This window comes from Helicoverpa armigera, chromosome 26 (genome assembly GCF_030705265.1).
Source record: "Helicoverpa armigera isolate CAAS_96S chromosome 26, ASM3070526v1, whole genome shotgun sequence".
NCBI lineage: Eukaryota > Metazoa > Arthropoda > Insecta > Lepidoptera > Noctuidae > Helicoverpa > Helicoverpa armigera.
In genome coordinates, this window is record NC_087145.1 from 7,005,117 (window position 1) to 7,031,751 (window position 26,635).

General features: G+C 35.7%; 1 protein-coding gene across 10 annotated transcripts in view; it reads right to left on the minus strand.

Annotated features, from left to right (window-relative positions):
* The window catches only part of LOC110372641 (uncharacterized), a 90,182-nt gene that overhangs the window by 22,754 nt on the left and 40,793 nt on the right, over positions 1 to 26,635 (minus strand). For all 10 annotated transcript variants that reach the window (XM_021329505.3, XM_021329509.3, XM_021329504.3 and 7 more), the window contains 3 exons: positions 6,278 to 6,389; positions 4,824 to 4,954; positions 1,403 to 1,495 (listed from right to left, as the gene is read on the minus strand). In XM_021329505.3, the coding sequence (XP_021185180.1) occupies positions 1,403 to 1,495; positions 4,824 to 4,954; positions 6,278 to 6,389 (336 nt within the window). The remainder of the gene's footprint in view (positions 1 to 1,402; positions 1,496 to 4,823; positions 4,955 to 6,277; positions 6,390 to 26,635) is intronic.

Below are 26,635 nucleotides of genomic sequence, written 5' to 3' on the forward strand. Positions count from 1 at the left end.
TACATAAACATATGTTTAACACGTGTCTAAAAAGTGTCTGTAAATCGGACCTTATTTCAACATCATAATTTGGCATTTTTTAGACAAGTGTTCAACAGACGTTTAAAAGTTTTTGTGGTACGGCGGATTTATAATTCGTTTGGGGTCATAAATCTGTAAGTATGGATATGAACGACGCATATTACAGAGATCAGGTATTTAGGGGTGGGTTTCCAGTCTAACCGTATCCAGCTAAGTAACAGTGTTTGACCAGGAGCGACTGCCTATCTGACCTCCTCAACCCAGTTACCCGGGCAACCCAATATCCCTTGGTAAGAAGAAGTTAGGTAAAAATGTTTGTTACAAAGCTAGTTACAATAAGGAAGAAATACCCAGTACTTATTACTGTCGATATAATTTTTATCTCAACGTACGTAATTAGTGAAAGGCTATTATTTTTTCTAATAATAAAATAATCGTTTCCGTTTTTGTAATAAATTGTTGTGTTATGTTCTTTGATCAACAGATTGGAGAAGAAGTCTGCTAATAAATAAATAAGTACTAGGTATTGTGCACGCAAACTAGGTAAATATAGATGTTTTAAATGTCAGGAAAACGAGTGCGTCATTAGTTGTTTGTACATTACTTTGTCTTTCTATGCGTAAGTTCGAAAACGCTCAGTAGTGGCCGAGTGATGATGTCCTCCTAGCCGAATATCGGCTACGGTGGCTGTTCTCATGTAAGGAGATTAGCCAAATGCGCAGGACATATTATAGCGCACAAGCATTTCCGCAGACACAGGTGCACTCACTCTCATAGCCCGATGGGATAGGAGTGGCCGAGTACCCGAGTCATCGACAACATGCATAGTCATTTACACGCACTAACTTAGTATGGTTCACCGCTTTCGTTAAACAAAAACCGTCGTACCACAAAAACGTTTAAACGTCTGTTGAACACTTGTCTAAAAAGGTCAGATTATGACGTTGAAATAAGCTCCGTTTTGCAGCTACATTTTTTAGACAAGTGTTCAACATATGTTTAAGTTATCGTATTAAGACTAAATAAGTTTAGAGTGTGCGGGTACTCTTAAAAATATATTCTTTTTATTTCGATGTTTTTGTAGTAAGGCCAAATGGGTACCCACTAAGATTGTATCTATATAGTATACTAATGCATAAGTTTGAGTATAAGTTACAGTATTTCTAAGGCTGCTCCTATCTTATAAAACGGCCAAAAAACAAAGTTATTTGTATGGCAGTTGAATATTTATTTTATTCTAGTTTTCAGTATTTATTTGTTATTAAGCGGCATCAATCATCTATCTAGCTGTCCCGTTTCCTGTTTTCAGACAGTCGGACAGCGAAGGGTCCAGTTTTTCCCCCTAGGCACGGAACTATTATTTTGTATTGGTTTTGCTTACCTTAGGTTCGACGGTGTCGGTCCACCTCGGCTGGCGAGGTCCCTCCGACTTGCTGCGCCGCCCAGCGCGATCAGCATCATTCCTTTGCGCACTCTGTACCAAAAATAAAATTATAATTAAAGATAAAGACAAAGATAAAAGTTATTTATTCAAAATAGGCTAAAAATATGTACTTTTTTAAGGACAACTCCAAAAATGCCACTTCACCACTTCGTACCTACTTATGTGTTGTTAAGTTACTTATTAGTTGGACAAAATCAAAAATCAAAAATACGGAAGGTAACTATAGCGACTACAAGACAAAATAATCCAGTTATTAGAAAATTACAAAAGTTGAAATTATTTATGTATCTTGTAATTGTACATCAATTCAATTCCGGGCTGCTTTCTGAAAGTTTCAAAAAAACCACAAAGTGACGGTCCGACTCGGGAATCGAACCCGGGACCCCGTGCACAGCAGTCGAAATCGTGTGACAATCGTCATAATCATTGTCTTTCGGCAAAGGAGGCCAATCGGCCCATCCTATCCCAATATCGTAAATTCTAGGACGAAATCTGAATATATTGCTTTTCATGCTATGAGAAGGATATTGGCCTGTTTTTTATATAGACATTCATGCAATTTAGAAAGGGATTTACATTTCCTTAACAAATGGGTTTAGGCCTACCACACATCGGTTAACCTACTTATAATACGTAAATAATAAAAATTATAGACAACGGCTTATTATTAAGGTACAATGATTCTTTGACAATTACAATTTGTAAAAAATAATTATCATCCTAACCAAAAGTATCTCAAGCCTAAGGTAATTACAGACAATGACAAACAATATAACTAATTAAGACTCTTGACTCTTCAGTCATATAAACCAAGTACTATAGTATCCAAAATACTCCCAAAATTCAGTTTCCCCACTGCTTTTGAACTTTGCACTCATAATAACGTACAGCGAGGGTTTATTGGCAGTTTCTGTTGACTTTGCAACGTTCGGCGGCCATGTTTGTCCCGTCTGTGTTTATGTAAGCCTTTTATTACAAGCACGGTTGTGTTTACAGTCAGTCGAATTAAACCTTACCGTATCGAGAGCCGGCGTAATGTTATGAAGTTATTTTAAATTGTGAATGGAATAATTTTGTTTGAGTTCGAGGTTGGATATTCTTTTTTGGTTTAACACATTCACTGCGTTACGGCAAGTATTTGGCCGTATTTGACTCTCAGCCAGTGCGGTAGCTCGTTGTCCTTGTTTTGCGTACTGTGCGGGGGCGATTTATCTAAGTTCCCTTGCGCGTAGGAATGAGATAGTGATATTTTCAATATTGTTGCTTTTAATATAATAATATTGTACACTAACAATATACGGCAAAATAGTTGCCGTAACGCACAGTAAAATAATTATTTTCATTCAGTGCGGTACGGCGAATATCTTGCCGTACCCCCCCAGACCCGCACCACACTGCATGCGTCCGCGCGGCGGTTCAGTGTGCGCTAGTGCTGGCCGTAAGCAAGACGTAACAATATTTTTTGTGAAAAATATTACGCGGTTCTGCTACAATGAGACAATACAAATACAATGTTCACATAAAAAACTGGATTTGAGTAGAGAGAGAGAGGGGAAATCATCATCTTGATGCCAAAGATGTCAAGTGTGAAAATAATTCAGTGGAATAACTACCTACTTACTAAGTTTCATACACGTCCTTTAATAGTTTTTAGTTTTTTTAAAATTGGTCTGTTGGCGTAGTGGTTGTGGGTTAGATTCCCACACAAATCAAACATTCTTTGTCTAGTTGTCTTGGTCTGGGTGTATTTTCTAACTATACTATGCATTATATGTATTTGGGACTAGGTGGCGCTATAGTGTGATTGTGGTAGAATATAAATACATATTTATACATATTATATAATTAGGTTACATAATTATGTTGATTTATATAATAATATAACACTGATAAATATGAATATTTTATCTACAATAAAAAATATTTTTAAACTATCGACTATCATTCCAGAAGTAAACCCCATCCCTAGCATTTTTTCACTTCTACGCTGTACGGCATATATATTGCCGCGAATGAAAGATTTTGAAAAATCTCTGTATCTTTCAAAGTATAACAGAGAACCCGGGGCGACTGCAGCTAGGTGTATACAAGGATATAGTCTATCGATTTGTTGATAAAAACCATTGATATAGGTGGTTTCCACGTCTGTATAGGCTTTGAAAGTCAGGTTCTGGTACGGCAAAATAGAAGCCGTAACGCATATCAGGAAATATAGATACGGGCAGCATTTGTCTCGTATCGCACTAGTAGAAAGTTTAGATTTAACGCTGCCGCAGTGAATGTGTTAATTACGTAAGGTTAAATTGTTTATTTTTCTGGTTAAATGTAAAATAAGATAAATTATTATATTGATAAATATTTTTTGTCTACTTCTCAGGCAGTCATATTGCGTTTAGCGATAGATGTTACCCACATTCTTCTTATTTAATTATATATGTCGGCGTCAGGATCCGACATCGTTAAATAAAACAAAGGGGTTCTCACACAATCACTTGGTTTATTCCAATTAACACAATATTAGTCACTACAATTAATATTAACGAAATAAATTATCACGAATTTGTGGGAGGTGTGCACTCGGCAACGGTCGGCGAACGAATGACCCGAGTCGTGCGCGCGCGCCGCTTTATATAAGGTCCACCGTTGACAGATCGATGGTTGACACATCGACGGTGGCGCCGTCATATATATAAAAAAAAAATTATCTAGGTGCCCTTTTATGAAGCGCGTTGGAGCTCTTTGAAAAAATAATATCTTGCTACATAGCTGGTTTCGTCACGATTTCATAGAAAAAACACTGCGTAATAATGAGGGTTTTTGAAATTTTTTCTGCCACCGGGTGGCGCCACGTATGCGTCTGGTCCAAACAGCTGTCAAATAGTATGGAATTGTAGGTGCCGAACTTATTGTTTATTGAAATTCTGTTATATTGGAAGTGTTATTGATTTTATTATGGACTACGGTCAGAATAAGGTTTCCGAACTAAAAATTGAGCTAAGAGAGAGGGTGCAAAAGTCACTGGTACTAAGGAAAAGCTTGTTGAAAAATTTGTTAACACAATATGATTTAGTTTTTTTTATTTACTCAACCGCAATAGTAAAACAATAATGCAGTGCTTTAATTATAAAATAAAAAAAAACACTAAAATCGTTCACTATTCATAGTAAAGATAAGCACTTTGACAGTTATTAGACCTGACGACTCGGTGCTGCCACCTCGTGGATTGCCATTTTAGAAAACCCTCATTGGAAAGATCACCTTGTCTTTTACAGTCTACCACGCTACTTGTAATGCTTACTATCTCACTCGTGGTTCACTAAAGTGGTCAAAGTTATGCTGTTCTTCTTAGGACACTTACCCTAGCTCGATCGAAGGCCGAAGTCTGCTGGGGCCTGATATCATCAGCGGGTGCAGGGTCGAACAGCTCGTTCGTCTTGTACGCCACTCCGGGGTACTTTTTGCGACGAGGCATCGCTGGCTCCATCGGGCCTGGGGACAAAAGAATATTGTTAATAAGTTTTTCTGCAACATTTCCAATGTTTGTACCTATGTACTTTCTATATAGGTATTAGACACCAAAAACTGATTAAAGATAAAGGAAATTATCTTGAGGAAGCCTGGACTATAAAGTCAGACATCATCGATTGTGATTAACCCTCAATTCTTCTCTGTGAGAGGACGCTGGTGAGGCCTATCAGTGAGGCCATAAAAAGTTGATGATAACTAAGTTAAGGTGGAGGACAACATGTTAAGGAAACCTGGCCTTTTAAGTTGAATAAGGTAATGGTTATAAAAGCTGTAATATTCTGAAGCTAAACTTTAGGTATATTAAAGAAAATATGGTATTCCGTCTCATCTCCTACTAAAATGTCCACCATAGTGTTTCTTTGTTTGTGTAGGTTTAATGTAATTAAGCGAAAAGCACCATTCATCAATGTCTGTTCTAATCAAACGCTTTAATTTGCCATCTATTTCTATCAATTGGAGACACAACACAAATATATTGACAATATATAGGTAGAAGATAATATAGACTTATATAGCCCTGGTTTTGTTGTTCTTTGACTAGTAGAACCTTCCAAAGGGTGTGCCAGCCAGGGTAAATACTCATAGTAGGTCAGTATTTAGTTCATAGTACCGAAATAGCATGATGCTGATTTTCTCATGGCAGTATGGATCATGGTTACTTTCATATGTACCTTCATCATCAGGATGGAATATTTTACCTCCTAGATCTGGTAACTGACCTTTTTACTGGTTACTGCTGCAAGTTACTGGCTTCTTAAAGTATTCTCCTACTTTCCTAGGTAATGTGAAACTTACCCCTCTATATGGGCAGCGCGGTGGTGCCTTGTATCCTTCCGCTGTGGGTTAGCAGCGGTGAGGGAGTGTTAGACTCTTACTGACTAAAAACCGTCGTGTTCCGTCGTAGACCTTTTATGTACCAGGGCCGTGGCAACTCTTTCGAATAATTCTGTTGCCCCTTTACCTACAAGGCCTCCTGCATCATGATGCTGAGGGGCTACTGACAAGCAAGCGGTACAACTTACCCCTCTGTATGGGCAGTGCGGAGGTGCCTTGTAGGTACTCCTGCATTACTGAGGGGCTACTGACAAGCAAGTGGTACAACTTACCCCTCTGTATGTGCAGTGCGGAGGTGCCTTGTAGGTACTCTTGCATCATGATGCTGAGGGGCTACTGACAAGTAAGTGGTACAACTTACCCCTCTGTATCGGCAGTGCGGAGGTGCCTTGTAGGTACTCCTGCATCATGATGCTGAGGGGCTGCTGACAAGCAAGTGGTACAACTTACCCCTCTGTATGGGCAGTGCGGAGGGGGGCGTGGGGGCGGGCTGCTTCACCACCCCCTGCTGCTGCTCCTTGTACTCGTGCCATTTGTAAGTGCTGCGGTATTCCGAGTGCAGCTGTAACAAGGAGATAGTGCTGTTAGAAGATTTGGTAAGGTAAATAACAACATAGGACTGTCCTAAAATCGGATACCTATTTGTCAGTTCATATTGTGACTGAAAATTGTGTCAGGCAACTGGTTTTGAATCAGACTTGTCAATTTTATTTAAACGGGATGACTTCCCTTTCTCGGAAACCCAAGTAGGTACTTAGAACGTATAGGTATGCTATGCAATTCGAGTACATTAAGAAAAAGTAATAAACCTACAACCCGACTCTTTTCTAATAACAAAAGCATTTACCTACATCTACACGTTCCCAAGGCATCAAATTACTCCAAAAATAAACAGACCCTTGAGACACATGAGGCAAAAACAACGACGCCCCCCCTTTTACCCCACCCTAACACCCCCAGCCGCCCCGTCCTTCAATCTATTACCGAGGACGCAATAATATGATAGCAGAGATATATAGCCACTGAATAAGGAAACATGAACGGAGATGCTATAATGCAGGTAGGTCAAGCGCTTTATTCTAGGTCAAATTATATTATAGCGATCAGTTACGAGTGAAGTAACGAGGCGATCGGGTTCTATGAGACATCTGTCAACGTTTTTAGGGTTCCGTACCCAAAGGGTAAAACGGGACCCTATTGTTTTCGCTCCTCTGTCCGTCCGTCCGTCTGTCACCAGGCTGTATCTCACGAACCGTGATAGTTAGAGAGTTGTAATTTTATAACAACAAATACTGAAAACTAGAATAACATAAATATTTTGGGGACTCCCATACAAAAAACGTGATTTTACGCGAGTCCGACTCGCACATGGCCGGTTTTTTTGTTATTACAAAAAATGGTCCGTTCCAAAGAAAGAAGGCGTGTAAAGGCGAAAATAGTAACGTTTCTCGTCCCCCGCACACCCGCATTTTGACGCGCTACTTTCTTAGGAGATTTTCCGTTATGACACCTCCGCTAGTCATTTTGTTCTCCATGGATAGCAGAGATATATAGACACGTGACGGTAGGAACCTGATATCGATACTGTGAACGATGACTTCGTTAGTAGTGATGTGATTACCATATCGATAATTTTGAAGATATCGATATTGGTAACTGGTTTTGTGGGGGTTTGCGTAATTTATTTTGATGTTTAATTTTGGTATTATCTTTGTATGAAAGGGTGTATTATGTATATTTGCATTTTATGTCGAAAGTCTTTCGTTGTTTCGATCAAAATGCAAATTGAAAGTATTTGTTCGTACTATATTCCCTAAAACTTACATATTATTTGAGTTGATTATTAAGTCTACATATTCGAGAAAGTATTCGAGTTTTATATCATTTCTAAAAACAAATTAAAATTATTTACTTCTCACTTCTAAGAGCGCAAATAAAACCAATCCAGACTTTTCCAATCTAGTCTATCATTAAAAAAGCTCGTAAAACCTGTCCCAATTTCCTTCACCATAAAAACTACATCAAATATACTGAAAATAGATTTTAAAGCCATTTGCCGATAAAATCGATTTGTGTACATTTAAAATAGTGATAAAATATTCAAGGCGTGTGGCATTTTCAATCGGTGAGCTGTCATTTGTTATTCTGGACAAGGTAACTTGGGCAGTGGGGCGGCCATGTTTGTTGAAATGGCAGGATATTTGCATAGTTGTGGTGAAATTTTTAGTTTTTGTTTATTGGGTGTATGTGAAGGGTAGATTTCTATGGTGGATGATGCCTTTGCTTGATGTTTTTGATAATGTTACTAAAGTTGAAGAGAGAATTAGACTAAAGTTATCGGCACGAATCTTGAGCTCTGACCTACATCTGCGCAGAAGTGATTTATTAGCAAAGAAGCTATCCCGAGAGACGGCTATGACGCGATGCACTGCTTGCCAATCAGCGCTTTAGCCTGCCCCCGCGCCTCACTTCATACCACAAAAGGGACCCAATAAATTACTTCTGCGCAGGTGAAGGTCAGAGCTCAAGATTCGTGCCGATAACTATACGTAGTTTATTTTGTTACTGGGTATGTTTCTACAAGTAATATTCGTATTGTTTCCACGAATATCGAAAATCAACGACTATTAAATAATTTAGGCTTCAGTTCACCAACAATATAAAAGTCGTTGTTCTTAAAAACAACTGTTTACTTTGAAAATTGAACGTGAAAAACAGTTAACAGTTCTTTTAAGAAAACTGACGTTTATGTTGTCGGTGAACTTGGGTCTCAGAAGTTTATTCACTGTTCAAGTATCAACCATAATAAGGCTTAAATAAAATCGCATAAAAATAACCCGTTAACCGCGGAAATGAACGGCATTCAGTACAGTAATGTATACAGTCGTAAAACTGAATGAAAATCATAAGGTTAAAAACATTAAAAAGTTTAAAATGAAGCCATGGCTTCATAATATTAAAAAGTAAGCTGTTTCACCGGCTAACTGAAAGAGTATAATTCTCTTTATGGCTCATACATTGCACTTGAATTTAATTTTAATACCTAGGCAAACATTTGCTTTTAATTTTCATCCACATAGTCCTGCGAATTTTTAACTTTTGTTTATACTGCAGACGTAAGTAGTTTTTTTGTGTTTTAGTATTTTCAAGGCACATAATTTCCAGATTTTGCTTTGATATTATAAAAATGAAAACCTTGCTTTAAAAAATCCTAATCCTAACTAATATTATAAATGTGAAAGTAACTCTGTCTGTCTGTCTGTCTTTTCTTCACGCCTAAACTACTGAACCGATTTGTGTGAAATTTGGTACAGACATAGTTTGGAACTTGAGAAAGGACATAGGATAGTTTTTATTTCAAAAAAAATATATATAAAAATAAAAAATAAAATTTATTCCGGACATATGGCGCCATCTATTGGTCAAACCAAAAATATGCCGGAAGTCACTATATCATGCGAACGAAGTCGCGGGCAAAAGCTAGTATTTTTATAAAAAAAAATACATATACGATAATTGTAGGTAAAGCAATATTAAATTGGAATAATGCAAACAGTACTTTAAAATCAATTAAGATTTTTTTTGCATGTAATGCAACCTTTCACGAATAGTGTATTGTTGCAATATTTAAATATCAAGAGTATCTTTGAAATATAAACCTCGTGATTTGTTTAAAAAAACAAAAAGTGAGAGGGCTTTACAAAGACCTTGATTTAAAAAAACAACAGACAGATTTCCTGCGATTGTAGTCTTGCAAAGTAATCTTATATTTATCTGAAAACAATAGGTATACTTACCTATGTGAATCTTTGTAGTGGAGAAAACATTGTTCTAGCTTAGTGACATGCTTATTCTTTAGCTAAATCAAGTTCCTAGGCCTCCTCTCTGACACATGAAGGTTCGAGTGTTAATTACCACGCTTGCTCAATGTGGGTTGGTGACTTCAGACTTTTTAGTCCAGGATTCTTTGAGACGAGAAGCAAAAAATCCCTGCAACTTTTAATCAGCTATTGACGTCCAAGGTATACTGAGACAGTACTTACAAACTAAGAAAAGTTGCATTGGTACTTGCTTGACCTCCAATCGAACTTACAAACTCATACTTAAGAGATAGGTGCTTTCCGCACTAGGCCACCACGACTTAAACTTTATCGTTTATAAATCCAAAGCGAACCAAACTCTTAATTTTTAATACAATCGTTACCAATATCATCATACAACAGTAAGCTCATTACAAAATCACATGCCATTTTTGCCGAATCGCTCTGCAGTGATGAGCCAATAAATTGGTTAATACCATGAACGTCTGATTGCGCAGACAATCAGCGTCGCTTGTCAGAACTCATGGCGAATCAATTTGTCTGATTGCTTAGTACGCTGTTTGCTGTGGATTGAAGAATCAAATTAAAATGATTGGAGCCGAGGATAGGATAGTACATACATGATTGATGAATGAGATTTAATTTTAATTTTGGTATATAGGATGAAGTAAATGTGTAGATTTAGGGATGTATATTGGTTCATTTCATTGGGATATCATACAAGGGTAAGAAGAGGACTGTGATAGCAAAAACAGCTCAGTTTTGAAAAAAATGGTAGCTGAAAGTAAAGTAATTATTTCGTCGTTTTTCGATTTCTTCAGCTTAAGTGACAACCGTTTTGGTAAAATCATGTTTTCAAGCAATAAATGTAATTAATTTATCACTAAATTCAATTAAAATTACCAATTAATTGCTAAAAATATGACGCAGAGAACTCAAACATTTACACGAAACAATAATGTCATAAGTTGATACAGTACTTTCATAATTAAGTTATGTCCAACGAAAATTGAAAGGCTATTCACCCTACACCTAATGGAACGTTCACACAATCAATTAAACAAAGTTTCCACGCCCCACTGAACTGATAACCTAATTCTCGTGAATCTGCTAATGAATTAGACAAACATTCAGAATGAACGAATGACTTTATGTGACGAGTGACCCACCTTAATTCGGTGAAATACATAAACGAACTAATTAAAGACAAATGACCTGATTATATTTCTGTTATTTGAACATCTTTAGCAGATGTGTGTAGGTAAAGAACCAACCTCTCAAGTATGAGTGCGTGAGTTTGATCCCTAGTCAGGCAAGTAAGTTTTCTAAGTTTGTATTTAGATACTTTCTCTAAGTGTAAGTATATCTTAGATATCAATGACTGTGTTTCGGAGGGCACGTTGAACTGTAGGTCCCGGTTGTCATTTAACATCCTTGCTGTCGTTACGGGTAGTCAGAAGCCTGTAAGTCTGTCACCAGTGTTACCAAAGGGTACTTATCGGATTGCTTATTTACCTAGGTTGTGTAGATCAGATAGGCATTCGCTCCTTGTAAAACACTGCTAACTCAGCTGCATCCAGTTAGACTGGAAGCCGACCCCAACATAGTTGGTATAAGGCTAATCAGATGATGAAGCGACCTGATTCCATTTAAAAATCGAACGAAAAAACCGTTAGAATCACGAATTGGAACAATTTTGTTTTTATGCAGTTCGAAATTGGAATGTGTCCAGAATTTTCTGGAACGTACAGTAGACTGCACATCAGTGGTAACTGTCATGCACCTTAACTGAATAGTAATAAGTACGATTTTCCTATAAAACTGTTACCACTGACCTGAAGTTGACTGTACTATTGGAGTATTGTGAAGATTGTAGCTTTACACGAATTGCTTAGTTGGCAGTGGTTGAAAAGTTTTGAGCACAGGCAAAGAGATTTGGCAATGTTAGGTCTTATTTAGTAAAAAATGTGAAGCCGATATTGACATTCACGATTTCCGATGCAATGCAAATATTTACGTTTTTATAGGCAAATCTAGGCCCATTTTCAAGCGTTTTAGTATCTACTATATACTTATCTCGAAAAAACTTCTTGTCACAAGATCAATCTTTGATAGGTTAGTTTTGATTTGACAAGGAACCCAAACGCCTCGTTAGTTCTAGTAACTGATGACGCCTACCACATGTACCTTGATCTACCTTCCTTATGGCATCTCCGCTCATAGACATCTGATGATTAAAGTACATTTAATGATCAATGATCGAAGGATTCCTTTTAAGATTGAGTAAACATTAAATGTCTCTGAGCGCGTCCAGTATTCTCATAATGTTAGAAAGTATGTAAGTATACCAGTAGTGCACATATTTAATATAAATCGTGCAATGTGTTGTCATGAGAAAGATGTCGCAAGGTAAATATGTAGTTCGTTTTAATGATGGAAAATGGAGTCTCGAGTGTGTTCACTCTGATGATGATGTCCTCCTAGCCGATTATCGGCTAAGGCGGCTGTTCTCATGTAAGGAGATTAGCCAACTACGCAGGACATATTATAGTGCACGAGCATTTGCGCAGACACAGGTGCACTCACTATTCCTTAACTCTCATAGCCCGATGGGACGGTAATCCGACACGACCGGAGAGAGATCAGGCGCAGGACCGACATTTACGTGCTCTCCGATGCACGGGTGTATCAATCACCAGCTTCCAGGCTCCGGGCTGCTTTGTGAAAGTCTTCTAAAACCCACAAAGCGATTTCGGCCCGACTCAGGAATCGAACCCGAGACCTCGTGCTCAGCAGCCGCACTTGCGACAGCTAGACTAACGAGTTCACTTTATAAATGTTCTAGATGTAGGAGTAAAACGCTTTTTCGCTTCTACACTTGAACGTTTATGAATTTAAGTCGCGATGGTTTCACTTTTATTTTAGGTTTCACAAAAGCATGTTTAAGATAACTACTTATAGTGAAAAGGTTTGAAGTGCTTAAAATATCATTGTGTTAATTATAATTTGACAAAGGAAAATATAAAAATGTTTTCATAATGTACAATACTGAGAGTAAAATATAAGAACAAAAAGATTAATATAAAAGTGTAGCATAACTATATTTATTTAACGTTATTAAAATAAAAGCAATCATAATCCAGGATTTTTTGACTTAAATAGAACAAAATGAGTATTTGTTTATTAAATTCCTGTCCTTTGAAATGCGTAATATAACAAAAAGTAATTCCTAACAAAACTAAAATATCCTCAAAAATCCCTCTCAAAAATAAAATAAACATCGATAACCCAACATCGACATGTCCCATCCCTACTCGGGCAATTTTCAGTGCTCCTCAGACCGCAATAACTAGGCGTACGGTCACGTAGCATCTACGTCATATTTACGTAATTTACGTGCTGTCGTTTAGGAGATACCTACGACTAGTAGGTATATAGTGTAATATAATAAATGTATGATATGGTAGGGGTTTAATACTTGAGGAAAAACTATAATTTTTATGTATAGGCATCAATTTGTTGTTGTCAAAAGGTAAATATTCATTAAAATTATTTTATTTTGTTTGCAGATTTAGTACCTATTATAACTATACTCTAACATTACGAAGCTAAAGGGTTTCTTTGTTTGTTTGAATATGCTAGTCTTTCCATCATTCAGGTCCAGTCATGACATAGGAGGACGAAAAATTTTATTCTTTATGTACTGGACCGATTTGGAAAAATATGTCAGTGTTAGCTAGCCCATTTCCTGGAAAAAGTTACTATTTATCCAGATGCACGAGAGCAGTACCCAGTCATCCTCATCCTCCGAGCCGTTTTCCCAACTATGTTGGGGCCGGCTTTCAGTCTAACCAGATTCAGCTGAGTACCAGTGCTTTACAAGAAGCGACTGCTTATCTGACCCCCTCAACCCAGTTACCTGGGCAACCCGATACATCTTGGTTAGACTGGCTTCTGGCTACCCGTATCGACTGCCAATGTTCAATGCCAGCTGGAGTAGTACCCACTGAACTGTGTAAAACTGCTGGTAAAAGCTTGTAAATAATATAATAGCACTAACACACATACATAATCTAACATCACTAAACTAATTTGAGTGAATCAATACGTTTTATTTATTTAGCGTTACGTACCGCCCGGCGGAACTAAACGCAATTATCTAATGTAAATGTTTACGTTATTTCTATTGGTTCCCTGTTATTGTTGTTATGTTAGTTCAGTTTGATTGTTGTTCTTGTTTATAGTTTAAGTTATGTATTATAGTAGATAGATACTGGCCTATACTTCGGTCAAAGGATATGCATTGCCATCCAGCGTGGCAATGCAGCCAGCCTTTTGGGCACGATCCCAGCTGACAGCGATGCGGATGAATATTTTGATACTTAGTTTTAATATTTCCCTATAATAAGATCATTTTGTAAAACTATTGAATAAAAACTTGATTGTCATTGTAGATAGATTAATGTTAAAAATGTCTTATATTAATGGAGTCGGTCCGTTGATGTGACCATCTCCTTAAAATACAAAGTAGGTCTTCCGTAGTTTCGGATGGCACATTTGATTGGTGGGTTCCGGCTGTCATTTCAACATCCTTAATAGTCGTTGTAGGCAACCAGAAGCCTGAAAGTCTGCCAACCAGTTTTACTAAGGTGTATTGGGTTGTCCGGGTAACTATATTAAAGAGGTCGGATAGGCAGTCGCTCCATGTAAATCACTAGTACTCAGCTGAATCTGGTTAGACGGGAAGCCAACTTCAACATGCATAGTTGGGTAAAAGCTACGCAAGTGATTGTCATGTTTCCTGGCTATGCAACAAAATATTTTGTAACTAACCAATTAAATAAACGTTCCAGCTGTAACCTAGTCAGTTAATTTGCACATACTTTATATATGATGTCATTTATAGGCCTATTAAATTTTGCAATCTATATAAGGTTCGTCACACATTAACTGTGCAAAAATATTCCCTTTGTGTATGTAGTACAAAAGACACATATTAAATTATTAGGCTGAGTAAAGAGGTTCATAATGGTTCCGTATCTAAAATGTTAGTGTATTTTTTATCGCACTTTTTTGTCATCATAAAATTTTTACCCGGTTGCGTAAAGTACCGGCAAGCGTGAGTAGTGAATAAAACTTTAAATCTAAGAGCTTTTATGATTAAAATAAATATATTCCACAATTTAAGCGTGTTAGATATTAAACGTCAAAAAAATATCAACGTCAAAAGAGAGTGGGAATAATAAAAAAAAAAAATCGCACAGGAATCAACTTTCAGCCTTTTCTAATGAGTTGGTATATCTCCGCAAAGTTTTCTTTTTTCGTTATAACAAGATACTTGTCTGAGGGCAATTATAGCGTACTTGTAAAAGTTAACCGAATCCGGGATGTCTAGATAACTTAGTCAAACTTCTAGTGGAAGGATCATGACAAAAAGTAAGTAAGAATCACGCAAGCCTGAAAGTAAAGTAAGTAGAACTCGGTGATTAGATAAAAGTTTGGTAAAGCGAAGATACTCTTGACTCTTAAGTAGATGAATAATGAATTTTCTAAGTTATATACAGGAGAATTTGTTTTTTTTTACCTAGCAACAAAATCTCAACTAAATAAAGATAAATAATTTAATATTCAACGAAATTATAGAAGCGTAGGTACTTAAGATGTGGAAAATTCTTAGGATATTTTATAACACTGGTCTGAAAGTAATAAATCATGTAATAATAGGTCTCGGGGACACGCGTTTTTAGAAGATTTATGAGTCTAAAATATCAAAGGAGTCCCAGTAATGGATAGTGGTTAGTAATTTTCTCCTATAACCAAACATAGCAATCTGTACAAGTATTTAAATCATACTAGATAGACTATAAATATTAACATCAGTTTTCCATGAATAATTTCGCTCAAAGATTTTTTCAAATCGGATCAGTAGTTCCTTAAATTACCGCATGCGAGCAAGCAAAGAAACTCTTCAGCTTCATAATATTAGTTCCTATAACTAAATTTAAACCAACCAAATCCAGGAATCTAACTATACCCTCATTAAACATTTAGCTGCATTAGTCAATCGACAGTCACAGATAGATTGCATTGCACAATGCGCTGTGTGAAATGTCTGCAACGGCGGATAACTGTCACAGCTAGCTTCGGCTGAGGTTTTGCTAGTAAAGTGTCGATGTTCATTTCTTTGGAGATTTGCATTGTTGATTGTTGATCTCATGTGTTTGGATAAGCCAAAGGTGTAATGGTTTATCTACCAGTGTGACCAAGGGGTATTGGATTGAACGTATAACTGAGTTTAAGAGATCAGATAGGCAGTCACTCCTTATAAAAAGCACTGGTACTCAGCTGCATCCGGTTAGAGTGGAAGCCTACTCCAACATAGTTTGGAAAAAGCTAGCCAGATGATGAGGTGTAATCGTTTTTCATGACTAAAACCTCATTTTAGAATATAAAAATTGTTTATGGGAGGCATTATGGCTAACTCAGAATGTACTCCAAACAAAGACTTTAACAAGAACTGTTCCTGCATTATAGACTAATGTAGGAACAGTTCTGGTTAAACTACAGATAGATTGCATTGTACAATGCATTCTGTGAAATGTCTGCAACGTCGGATAACTGTCATGGCTAGCTTCGGCTGAGGTTTTGCTAGTAAAGCCACTGTCAATGTTAATTTCTCTGGAGACTAGCAGTAGGGTTTGGAAAACCCACTATAGGTTTTTCTAGTTATTTATCAAAAAATGAATTTATCAATAGCTTCTCAAAAAAACTTAAGTTTACAATTTCAATATCGCAAGGTACACAGTGGCAAATTACCTACTTGTTAACCAGAAAGTTAAAAAGTATTGAGCCCATTGGAGTAGAAGTTACTCAAAATACATATCGCTCAAAATACATGTATATAGCAATACTTAATTGATTAATAGGAAATAACTTTTGTAAAGTACTACTTAGTTAATTGTAAAGTACTTAATATATAAAAAAAAACAATAACCAGAAATAATATTTAATATATTTTCAGTTGACGGTACCCTAAAACCATCCAATCATAAATCATTAAGTTCAATAGCGGCGCCAATCTTTTTATGTACACCTGGAGGTCAATCCTTCATTAATTGATCGTTTCTAAAGAGTCAATGTCACATTAACGGTAATAATCTATACAAATATTATTGTTCAGATTGTATGAATCATCACTGAACATTTATACTAATCTATCTTCTATTCTAATATAATAAAGAGGAAAAAAAAATGTTGTTTGTTTATTGGGAGACTCCGAAACTAGTAAACCGATTTGAAAAATTATGTCACTGTTAGAAAGCTACACTCTTTCCGAGTAACATACGCTTTATTTTGTCTTGGAACAGAAAAAGTTCCCCCGGGACGCGGGTGAAACCGCGGCGAAAGAACTGGTCAATGAATGAATAAAACAATTAACAATCGCTCTCAGCTATTCGCTAAAACTTCGAAACATTACCGCTTAAGGCGTTTTTAAATGAAAACTTCATCTTGATGGAACGAAAACAATTGAAAGACTAAAAAACAATGAAAACCCATTCCCAATTTTACCAGAGGACGGACATCCCCAACTTGTATTCAACTGTCTTTTAACCCTACTAAAACCACATTTTTTTATTTTCCCCTAAGAGTAGCACACTAAAAACTTTTAGTCGGCCGATAATTTGTTTGGGCTCATAAATCAGTATGAAGATACATATATGGTAGTAGTACGCATATTATGAAGGTATAAGATATTTTGCCAGTATTAGACTGACTGAAAGCTTTGATTGGAATCAAGATTTTCTTTAAAAACCAGGACAGTTGACCCATATTTTATATTTATTTAAGAAAATCGTGAATTCAATCAATCAAATCAAATCGTGAATTAAAAAGTTTTTAGTCGATCCGATACTGGCCAAATACCAGGTCTTTGTTATGTGCGAACTACAAACTACCATTTATTTCCATACTGATCTATGACTTCAACAAACTGTCGGCCAACTAAAAGTTTGCAGTATGCTACTCTAAAGACACTTTTAATCTCTCAGAAAATAAGACAGCGTAAATTTTCAGCTCGTTTATTCAACTGGCGTTCCCAAGAATTAGGTCAGTGTTCTTAGTGTCATGTTACGGTGTCTAGAGTGCTCTAGAGTGTCGGTGTGAGTGTCATGACGAAATAATGGGGCTTCTGTGCTTTTTTTAGATCTGCGGTCTGTAGTTTTGTGTAAGGCTGCGTTTAGACATGTTTAGATGATAGCTGAGCGTGTACTACATACAAATGCTACTGTTACAAATCGGTTAACTGTGAGTCGTCTGTCATACTGAGGATTTTTTACTTAGATATAGTGAATATTTTGTATGTGAGTTTTTGATGTATGATGTATGTAATTTATGCTGGAGATATGTACTGTTTTTTTTTGCTGTAGTGACAGATTGACAAGAACATTGGAAACGATTAATAGTAAGGAATACCTATATGTAATGTAAAGATTATCTGTAATGATTATATATTGAAATTGTATAGTATGTTAGTGACAACATAAATTGCAATGCTTTAACAGGCAACAAGTTCTAAGTAGTACATACCCAAGTAGCAAAATGTAGCCCTGTAATTATCCTAGGAGCACGTATTTTTTAATCCTATAGAAATCCTGTAAACGATAATATAGCCGCATTTGGGCGCAGTTTATTGGACTATTTCGCCCTATAGTCGCTTTGTTATAATCCGGTAAAGTGCTATTTGATTTTATAATTACCTTATCAAGTGCTTTAACAAAACATATTTGACCTATAAAAATCCGGTAAATGCATCCAAAAAGAGCGATTGGTCCTTTTATGATCTGGCGCGTGCCGCTACTAGAGTAATTGGTCCTACAGTGATCAGCGTAATATCATTAGTAGATTCATTCAGTCGATCATTCGTTCTTTTTTCGTTAATTCATTGTACTGTGCTTGTGCATGACATTGAATCCTCTTTTATTTTCAAAATATAAGTAAAGTCACATTTTAATAAGGTTTGTCATTATGTAACATTTGTCGTGTGCCTGTTTCGTAAAGAGTGCCTACACAACTTGCGAAAATAATTTTATTGATTAAATGTTAGACGATAATAAACATATCTTCATACGCCTTCAAAATTTAACATTTTCATTATTTGTTAATTCAGTAATAAATTAATAAATACCTGTCCTACATAGGGCGCCATTACATTGCATTTATCAGAACCTTTATATGACTTTTTAATCTAAGTTAAGACGCTTACATGACATACCTACGCCACCATATTTAAGTTTCAAGGTTCCTTACTTATAAAAATCAGAGGCTATGCTAGCTTGCTGCTAAGAATCCGTTAAGGGTCACGACTAAGATAAAATTGTTCTATAATATCTTTACCTCTAGCAGCTTTATCTGTGGCATTTATAGGAAGTGCATGTCTTATAGAAGAATGAAACAAGACGTTAACAAGATAAAACAATCTTACTAAATGCGATTATCGGATCAAAAGTCACACTTTGCTAATAACTTTTATAACTTGCATTTATAAGACTGATCCTGACTGACTGCTCTAGTAAGAGTCGTGTAAAATAATCCTATTGACATTTATAAAACTAAACTATACGGTCGAAAGTACTTGTAGTGCAAATCATCTTAAAAGATGCTTTAGCAGGATCAGTGGCCTAAGTTAATGCGTCTACTAGATTTCTATAAGGCGTGTAATCTTATTAGTCAATTGCTATAGGAGAATTTTGCTAGTTGGGTAGTTGTGAACATCATCAAATCCTACCTAACTCGATGTAGTTACGGACTGAAGTCTTCAATTGAGAAATTAACCGTAATTAGAATCATCGGCACGAATCTTGAGCGCTGACCTCCACCTGCGCTGATTCGAACAGTGTGAACTCGGCCTAATTTAAAGGGTGTGGTTTTTTGTAGGGTTGGCTGTTACTGAGGAAAATTAGTTTTGAGATGAAACGTTTTAGGGTTAAAGACTAACTTTTGGGATGTTAAGTATTCTGTGACTAATCTGGGGGTAGGTAGGTACTAAACCTGGAATATTACTTTAATGTAGGGTTAAAATAAAGGTTAAGGAAATAAGGGTTTCCTATTGTGACTATATTCTACCAAATAAGGACTTTACCTACTCATCATCATCATCCTCCGAGCCTTTTTCCCGACTATGTTGGGGTCGGCTTCCAGTCCAACCGGATTCAGCTGAGTACCAGTGCTTTACAAGGACTTTACCTACTATTGAAACTTAAGAAACTACCAAAAAGTTTTTTTACGTTTTTGAACAAAAACTTTTACAAGGTTTTTCTTTGTCTTGTCAAAGCTTATTAACGTCAACGTTTTATTGTTTTGTCATAGTTATTAAACGATAAAGTTTGTCTTTAGTTTGAACTACTGAACTTATGTAGATTATAGGTCGCACGCAAGTTTTAGTCGTTACAGGCACCGCTAGTCTTTAAAATTATTTTGTTTTATGTCTAGCCCGGGGTCTGCGGTTTTACCTGTGTCCCGAGGGAACTACTTCTCGCAGCTGGATAATAAGTTACTTAGTCGTATTCTAATGTATATCATGTATGTATAAGCTAGTATCTGTTCCTTACTGTTCCTCCCGCGACCCGAGGAAACTACTTCCGACAACCTTATAATGTGCTTTCTTAGGCTCTAGACTAGACCATCTGTTTATCAAACAGTTCAAACAGTCTAGAAGTTTATCGGCCACACTCAGAGACATTTAATGATTACTTAAGACACTCCTTAGTAATGGACTGTCAAAGAAATCCTTCACTAAGGAATGACTTAAGTAACCATTAAACGTCTTTGAGTGCGGGGGTTTATCTTTAATAGTAATAAATAATTTAAAAGTGGCCGTTTCCTAATATTCTATCTTTTGAATTTTCTACAGATAGAATTATAACATTTGCCTCAAATTCTTGTCTCTAACTAAGCAAATGAATAGATAGATCGAATATTGAAACAGTCCTCAAGTCTTTAACAGCATTAATAAATAGTTGACATAGAACTAGGTGCAAAAACTTTCTTTATAAGTAATCTTCGCGTGTCTGTAGCGAATCTAAACTCTTATAGAAATCGGCTTTGATTCAAGTAACTGAGGTCGGTTAAACGGTACCTAGTGGTACTTTTATATTGAGTCGCAGTTCAATGCAGTTTGGTGTTGTTCGAGGTTTTGTGCAGTAGATAGGTTTATGATGTACCTATTGAGTTTTTAGTTTAGAGGTTAACTATTAATAATGAATGAAAAGTAGCAGCAAAATATTGTGTACAGTTATTTATATATTTTTGTATTGATGATAGGCTCGTGTTTGACTACTACCTATCTCATCTGATGGTAAGCAACAGTGTGGTCGAAAATGGAGCTTGGTTGCCTACAAGTAACTAATCTATGCACTCTTCACTTTAAGACAGATTATCACTAAATTCACGTAACTATTTAAGTAGCAATATCAGTGTAGAAGTGAGTCTGGTTGGATATTAAATAAAATGCTTGACGACAGTGTATTGCGGATTCAAAATTGAAAAAATATACTTCATTTCATTACCAAAATCCATCTGACCTACATACCAAACCAAATTCTATGTACTACCGCACCCATTTGACCCCTCGGGTATCAAATAGGTTGACATCAACCTATCCCTGTTACCACCTGTGTCCTGACATTCGTAATCGTGTGGTCACCAATTTAGGAGAAGGTTCGAAATTAGAATTATTGTTGTCACCCTAGTGTTAGGAAGGTAAGGATTAAGGGGCTAAGCATTTGGGGTGTTATCTATATTAATATTATGAAGAGGTTTCGTTTAGTTATAGGGGTAGGTCTCTGGATCTACCAGGTAAGTTGAAAATACTAATTATTCTAATAAATAGTAGGTTACATAGTAGGCTGTTAAGTTTTATTGGCTACAATTTATCCTGGTATGAGAAGTAGTTCCCTCTGAACCCGGGTGAAACTGTGTGGGCAGCCCCACGGTGTGTAGCTATGTGTAGCTGTATAGCGTAGCTTTCTAAAAGTGGAACAATTTTTCAAATCCGTTCAGCAGTTTAGGAGCCTGTAAAGTACAAAATTACAGACACAAAAAACCTCTTTATAACATTAGCTTAGAACTTTAGATTAGACAGTGTGCTATCCAAATATTTCATATCCATGTAACCATGAAACTTGTAAAAACGAGTGACTCACCAGTCTACAATGATGTCATGAAATAATTAACTGGACTTTACATTAACTGTAATTATTATCATGACATTGTTTTAGAGAGCTACTCAACAAGGTTTTGTTTTTGTTCAAGTGTTGATAATGTAGATAAAATGAGATTTTTAAGATAACAATTACAAGAACTTGAAACTGGTCTTGTATTGTTATCAGCTGATTAAAATAATGATAGGTACTTAGCAGTTTTCATTTGCTTTGGCAATCGTTACGGTTAGTAGGAAGGCAGTCGCTCCTAGTGAAACACTGGTACTCAGCTGCATCCGGTTAGACTGGAAGCCTCAATATAAAAAGCTGGCTAAATAATAGGCAGACGAGGTGGAAATTTGATTTGCAATAATACATATAATAAGACAGGCTTAGATAATATTACACTTATTTAATTACACAATATTACAAAATTTACGCGTTTTAAATAGTTATTTCTTTTCGATATTAACCTTTGCATTGCATAGTCAATGTAACTCTGCATAGTTTGCTTTAAAAAAATAAAAACAACGAGACTTCTAGTACCCTGGGGAAATCAATGGTAGGCTAGGTAGTGACAATTTTATTTTGTTACTAGCTGTTCCCCATTGTTCCGTGAAACTATTTCCCTCACTCGGATAATAGGGATTATCTAGCATCGAAATATTTTTTTTATCAGACTAGTTCCTGACATTATGGTGATCAATCAAACGAAGCCTGTAACTCTATAGCTAATTATATATTAGTAATACGAAATATATTTCAACAATCAAGCATTGTATCAAAACTATTTAATAACAGCTCCCTGTTAGGTATTTGTTTTTCTAAATTTTCTTCTCAGTTACATTTTTATCTAGTAAAATATGAAACAATGGCATCTCTCTATGGGAATCCATTGTTTTCGTATTTATTCTCATCACTTTCGCTCATATTGTTAGATTTATCGATCCCATAGTTAAATGACGACCCATTGTGTGTAATTAATAAGTAGCAATTACGTAGTAAGTCTGTTTTCTTTTAAATTGAGCTGTTGGTAGAATTCAGAGCCATTTTCTATGATGAAAACTTTCAAACTTTTAATCATCTGTTCTTAAAAAAACAACCAGAGGGAATAGGCACTGTGAATGAAAAAACTGATTATCGACACCCTTTTTTTTGTGAAGACACAGCACGATTGAATTTTGTGTTATTTTAATTTTACGTTTGTATGTAAGTACAAATACATAAACTTGACGACACAAACCCCCAGTCGAAACCTGTAATGCCTTATATCTTATATATAAAATGAAAAAAACGTGTCCAACAGTCCAAAAATCCTAAGAGATGGATTAATTAGAATCGCTATTTTTAGCCCCGTCATTACCTACGCCTACTCTTCGCATAGCTGGGATTACGCCTACGCGTATATTTAAAACCACCAAAAAAGTTATTTTCTTAATTTTAACTTACCCAGTAAACCAAACAATTAATCAAATTCACGAAACAATGCAAGCACTGTGACACTTTCGTAATTAAAAACCTCGAAATACGTCATCACACCGCGATGAGGCCGCCATATTGGTTTTTCACGAAATCAAGAATTCGATAAAAATATTTCGTAATAATGAAATATATTTAAAGTTACATACGTAGTTGTTATGGTATGTAAATGGTTTAGTAATTGGTATAAATCGTTTATTAATAGTTTCCGAACAGTTAATTGCGAAATAATTGTTGATTATTTACGAATAATTTCAGGTGTTTTGTTGTTAGAGGTAAGTATATTTCAGTATTTTGTTTGAAAACTCTTTGGTCTATTGGTCGCTAGTGCGTCTTCTAACTAAGTAATAAGGCTACAGGGTTCGAATACTAAATTGTTAAGTGATCATTAGACATAGTGACATACATTTTGTGATTCTGTAGTAAGATAAAACAGAATGGACCTCGTGAAAGCTGTATGATATAGCACCACAATGCGAGGGAGAAATTCGGAGAAGAGGGAGATACATATTTATATATATTACGGAGATACATATTTATATATATTTATAGATACATATTTACATATCATTTGGCCCAATCGTGGACGGATACAAAAGTAGGTTTACTGATAATTTATACCCAATACTTGATACTTTATTGCTTTGCATAATAAACATTACAAGTGGTATGGGCCGTAACGTTATCAAGAAATATAAAAAAGTAAATAAAAAAAAATAGTTATTATCGGGAAAAGCAAAGAATTCCAGTCATATTCTCATTAATAGCTTAAGATTATATCCTCATACAGTAATGTAATACATTACATAACCCACTTGTTGTAATTAACATTGCTTAACACGAAAACTGCAATTCTTTAAGTGCAATGTAACGCTAGATTTAATACGTTTATACATTAGTCAATATACTGTCTGAGTCATTGAGGTTTATTTCGTAATTTCACGTTTTTACTGAGAAAATAAAAGTCTTGGTGGTCTAGTGGTTTAAGTAGGTACATACGGTTACGATGAGAGACCAGGAAAATCCCAATGGAATTACAATGTACTTTTATAAGTTATAGTATGTATTTTCTAATGATGTGATGATCACGAGTCCAGACATGAATATAGCATCGTGCTGAAATGAATTTCTTTCATCCGTGCTCTTAAAATAAGTGCATCTGTTTTTTAGAAGTTATGTTGAGTTATTTTAATGCTAAAAAGAATCTTTAAACAGATTTTGTATGTAAAGTTTATACCGTTTCCCAGAAATAACTTGTTCACTCCACGCACATTTGTTTCTAAACAAACAGTGATCTTGATTAGAAACTTTTATTGATTCGAAGTTGGATTCTTCACATTACCAAAAAAATAAAATACTACTAGGTATAATATCGTTACCTAATAATAGGTAATTCACATCAAAATGATTGACCTAAAACATAACTATTTACATAATAAGTAATAGATATACCCTAGATATACCAGAAGACTTGAAACACCCAGCCCCAAGGGTCGGCACGTGACCGTAATAATCCAAGATGGCCGCTAAAGTGTCAATTTACTGTTCCTAATTCAAGATAAGACAAGGATCCACGAGGATCCCTCTTCTAGTCGAGTGACATATTTACATAGAACCCTGAAAAACGTGTGCTGGCATTTTTTAGGGAAATTATTATAGTAGAAGGACAAGTTGGAATACAAAAAAAATAAAAGTACAGTCCATACAAGTTGAAAAATCATAATTTACAAAAACAAATTAACTATAGAAGGCTAGTTTGGATGTTTTCATAGTTATTTTTTATTTTTGAAGTAAAGGTTCTGCAGGTATTTTTCTATCATTGGTTATTATAGTAAGCTTTATATTGATATTGCAACACAAACCAGTGGATGAATTAAGCTATGAATCTCTGATAGTTTGGATCACCCGTACTCTTTATTTAACCGTACCGGTACGTTAACGTACCATACCGTTTTACAAAAAATAAACAAAAATGACGATCACGAAATGAAAATGTCAAAGATTTATAATTATACCGCTATTTGATACAAAAGAAAATATTGTTTATCTTCTCCTTAATTTATAAGAAACACGCCCTCCTTCGGATAATATTTAATTGTAATAGATATGACTCATTATAACTCGAGAAACATAACAAAACAGAATATACAGTTACTAATAAGTATGTCTGTCTGTAATATGAGCTTCAGACCATTAATATGAAAGTTTTCGCAGAAACACTTATTTATAAGAAATGGGATCTTGTTTGTTTACTGAATAAGCAGCCCACGTTTTATATTATTAACTAGCTTCCGCCTGCGGCTTCGCCCGCGGAGAGTTCGGTTATATCGCGTTTTCAAGAGAATTCTTCAAAAGTCCGGGATAAAAACTATCCAATGTTCTTTCTCAAGGTTAACTCTATCTCTGTACCAAATTTTATTAAAATCTGTTCAGTGGTTTAGTCTTGAAAGCGTAACAGACAGACAGACAGACAGAGTTACTTTCGCATTTATAATATTAGCAGGGATAATGTGTACATATTTACTTAGTGGTATACATATTTAGGTATATGAAAAAGAGCAATATTTAAGTGGGCGTTTTAGGGGTTGTCATTCCAAATTGATAGAAAATGCAATTACGTAAGTTATTGAATCACTAGGGTCCGTTAAGGGACCTTCAATTATGTACCTAAACCTTTTTTTATGAATTTTTCTATCCATTGGTGAAAACTGCATGAAAGTCTGTTCATGACGTACCTGTATAGGTGAAGATTTTTTTGTAGGTATTAGGAACCTAATAATGATGTACCTACTCTGTGATATTGGTTACACAAGTGAAATCTAAGAAACACTACTAAATACTATTCTTGTTCTTTCAGTCATTTCAACTTAAAACAAAAATGAAAGGCTTGAAATAATACGAACATTTTCAATAAGGTCACCTTCCATACATAACCCATTAGATTATGCTCAAAACAATCAAAACCGAGTTGAACCTAACACATACTATATTATACAAAAAGGATACAAAAAGAAATCTCTTGAGATCCAACCCATTGTAACACAGATTATAACAAAAACAATAGCTGAGACACAGCCAGTATATTAAACCTACTTATATGTATGTGTGTGTGTGGCTGCAATAAAGAAATCCCATTCACATATTTAATTCACACGGTGTAGCCACGGTTTTACACGCAACAGACAAAGGTTGGTCTAAGTTAAAAAACGGCCAAGTGAGAGTCGGCCTCACGTACGAACGAGCAAAAAATCAAGTTTGTTGCATGGGCCCTTTAAAATACTTATTTATTATACATTATTAAAGCGGGAACA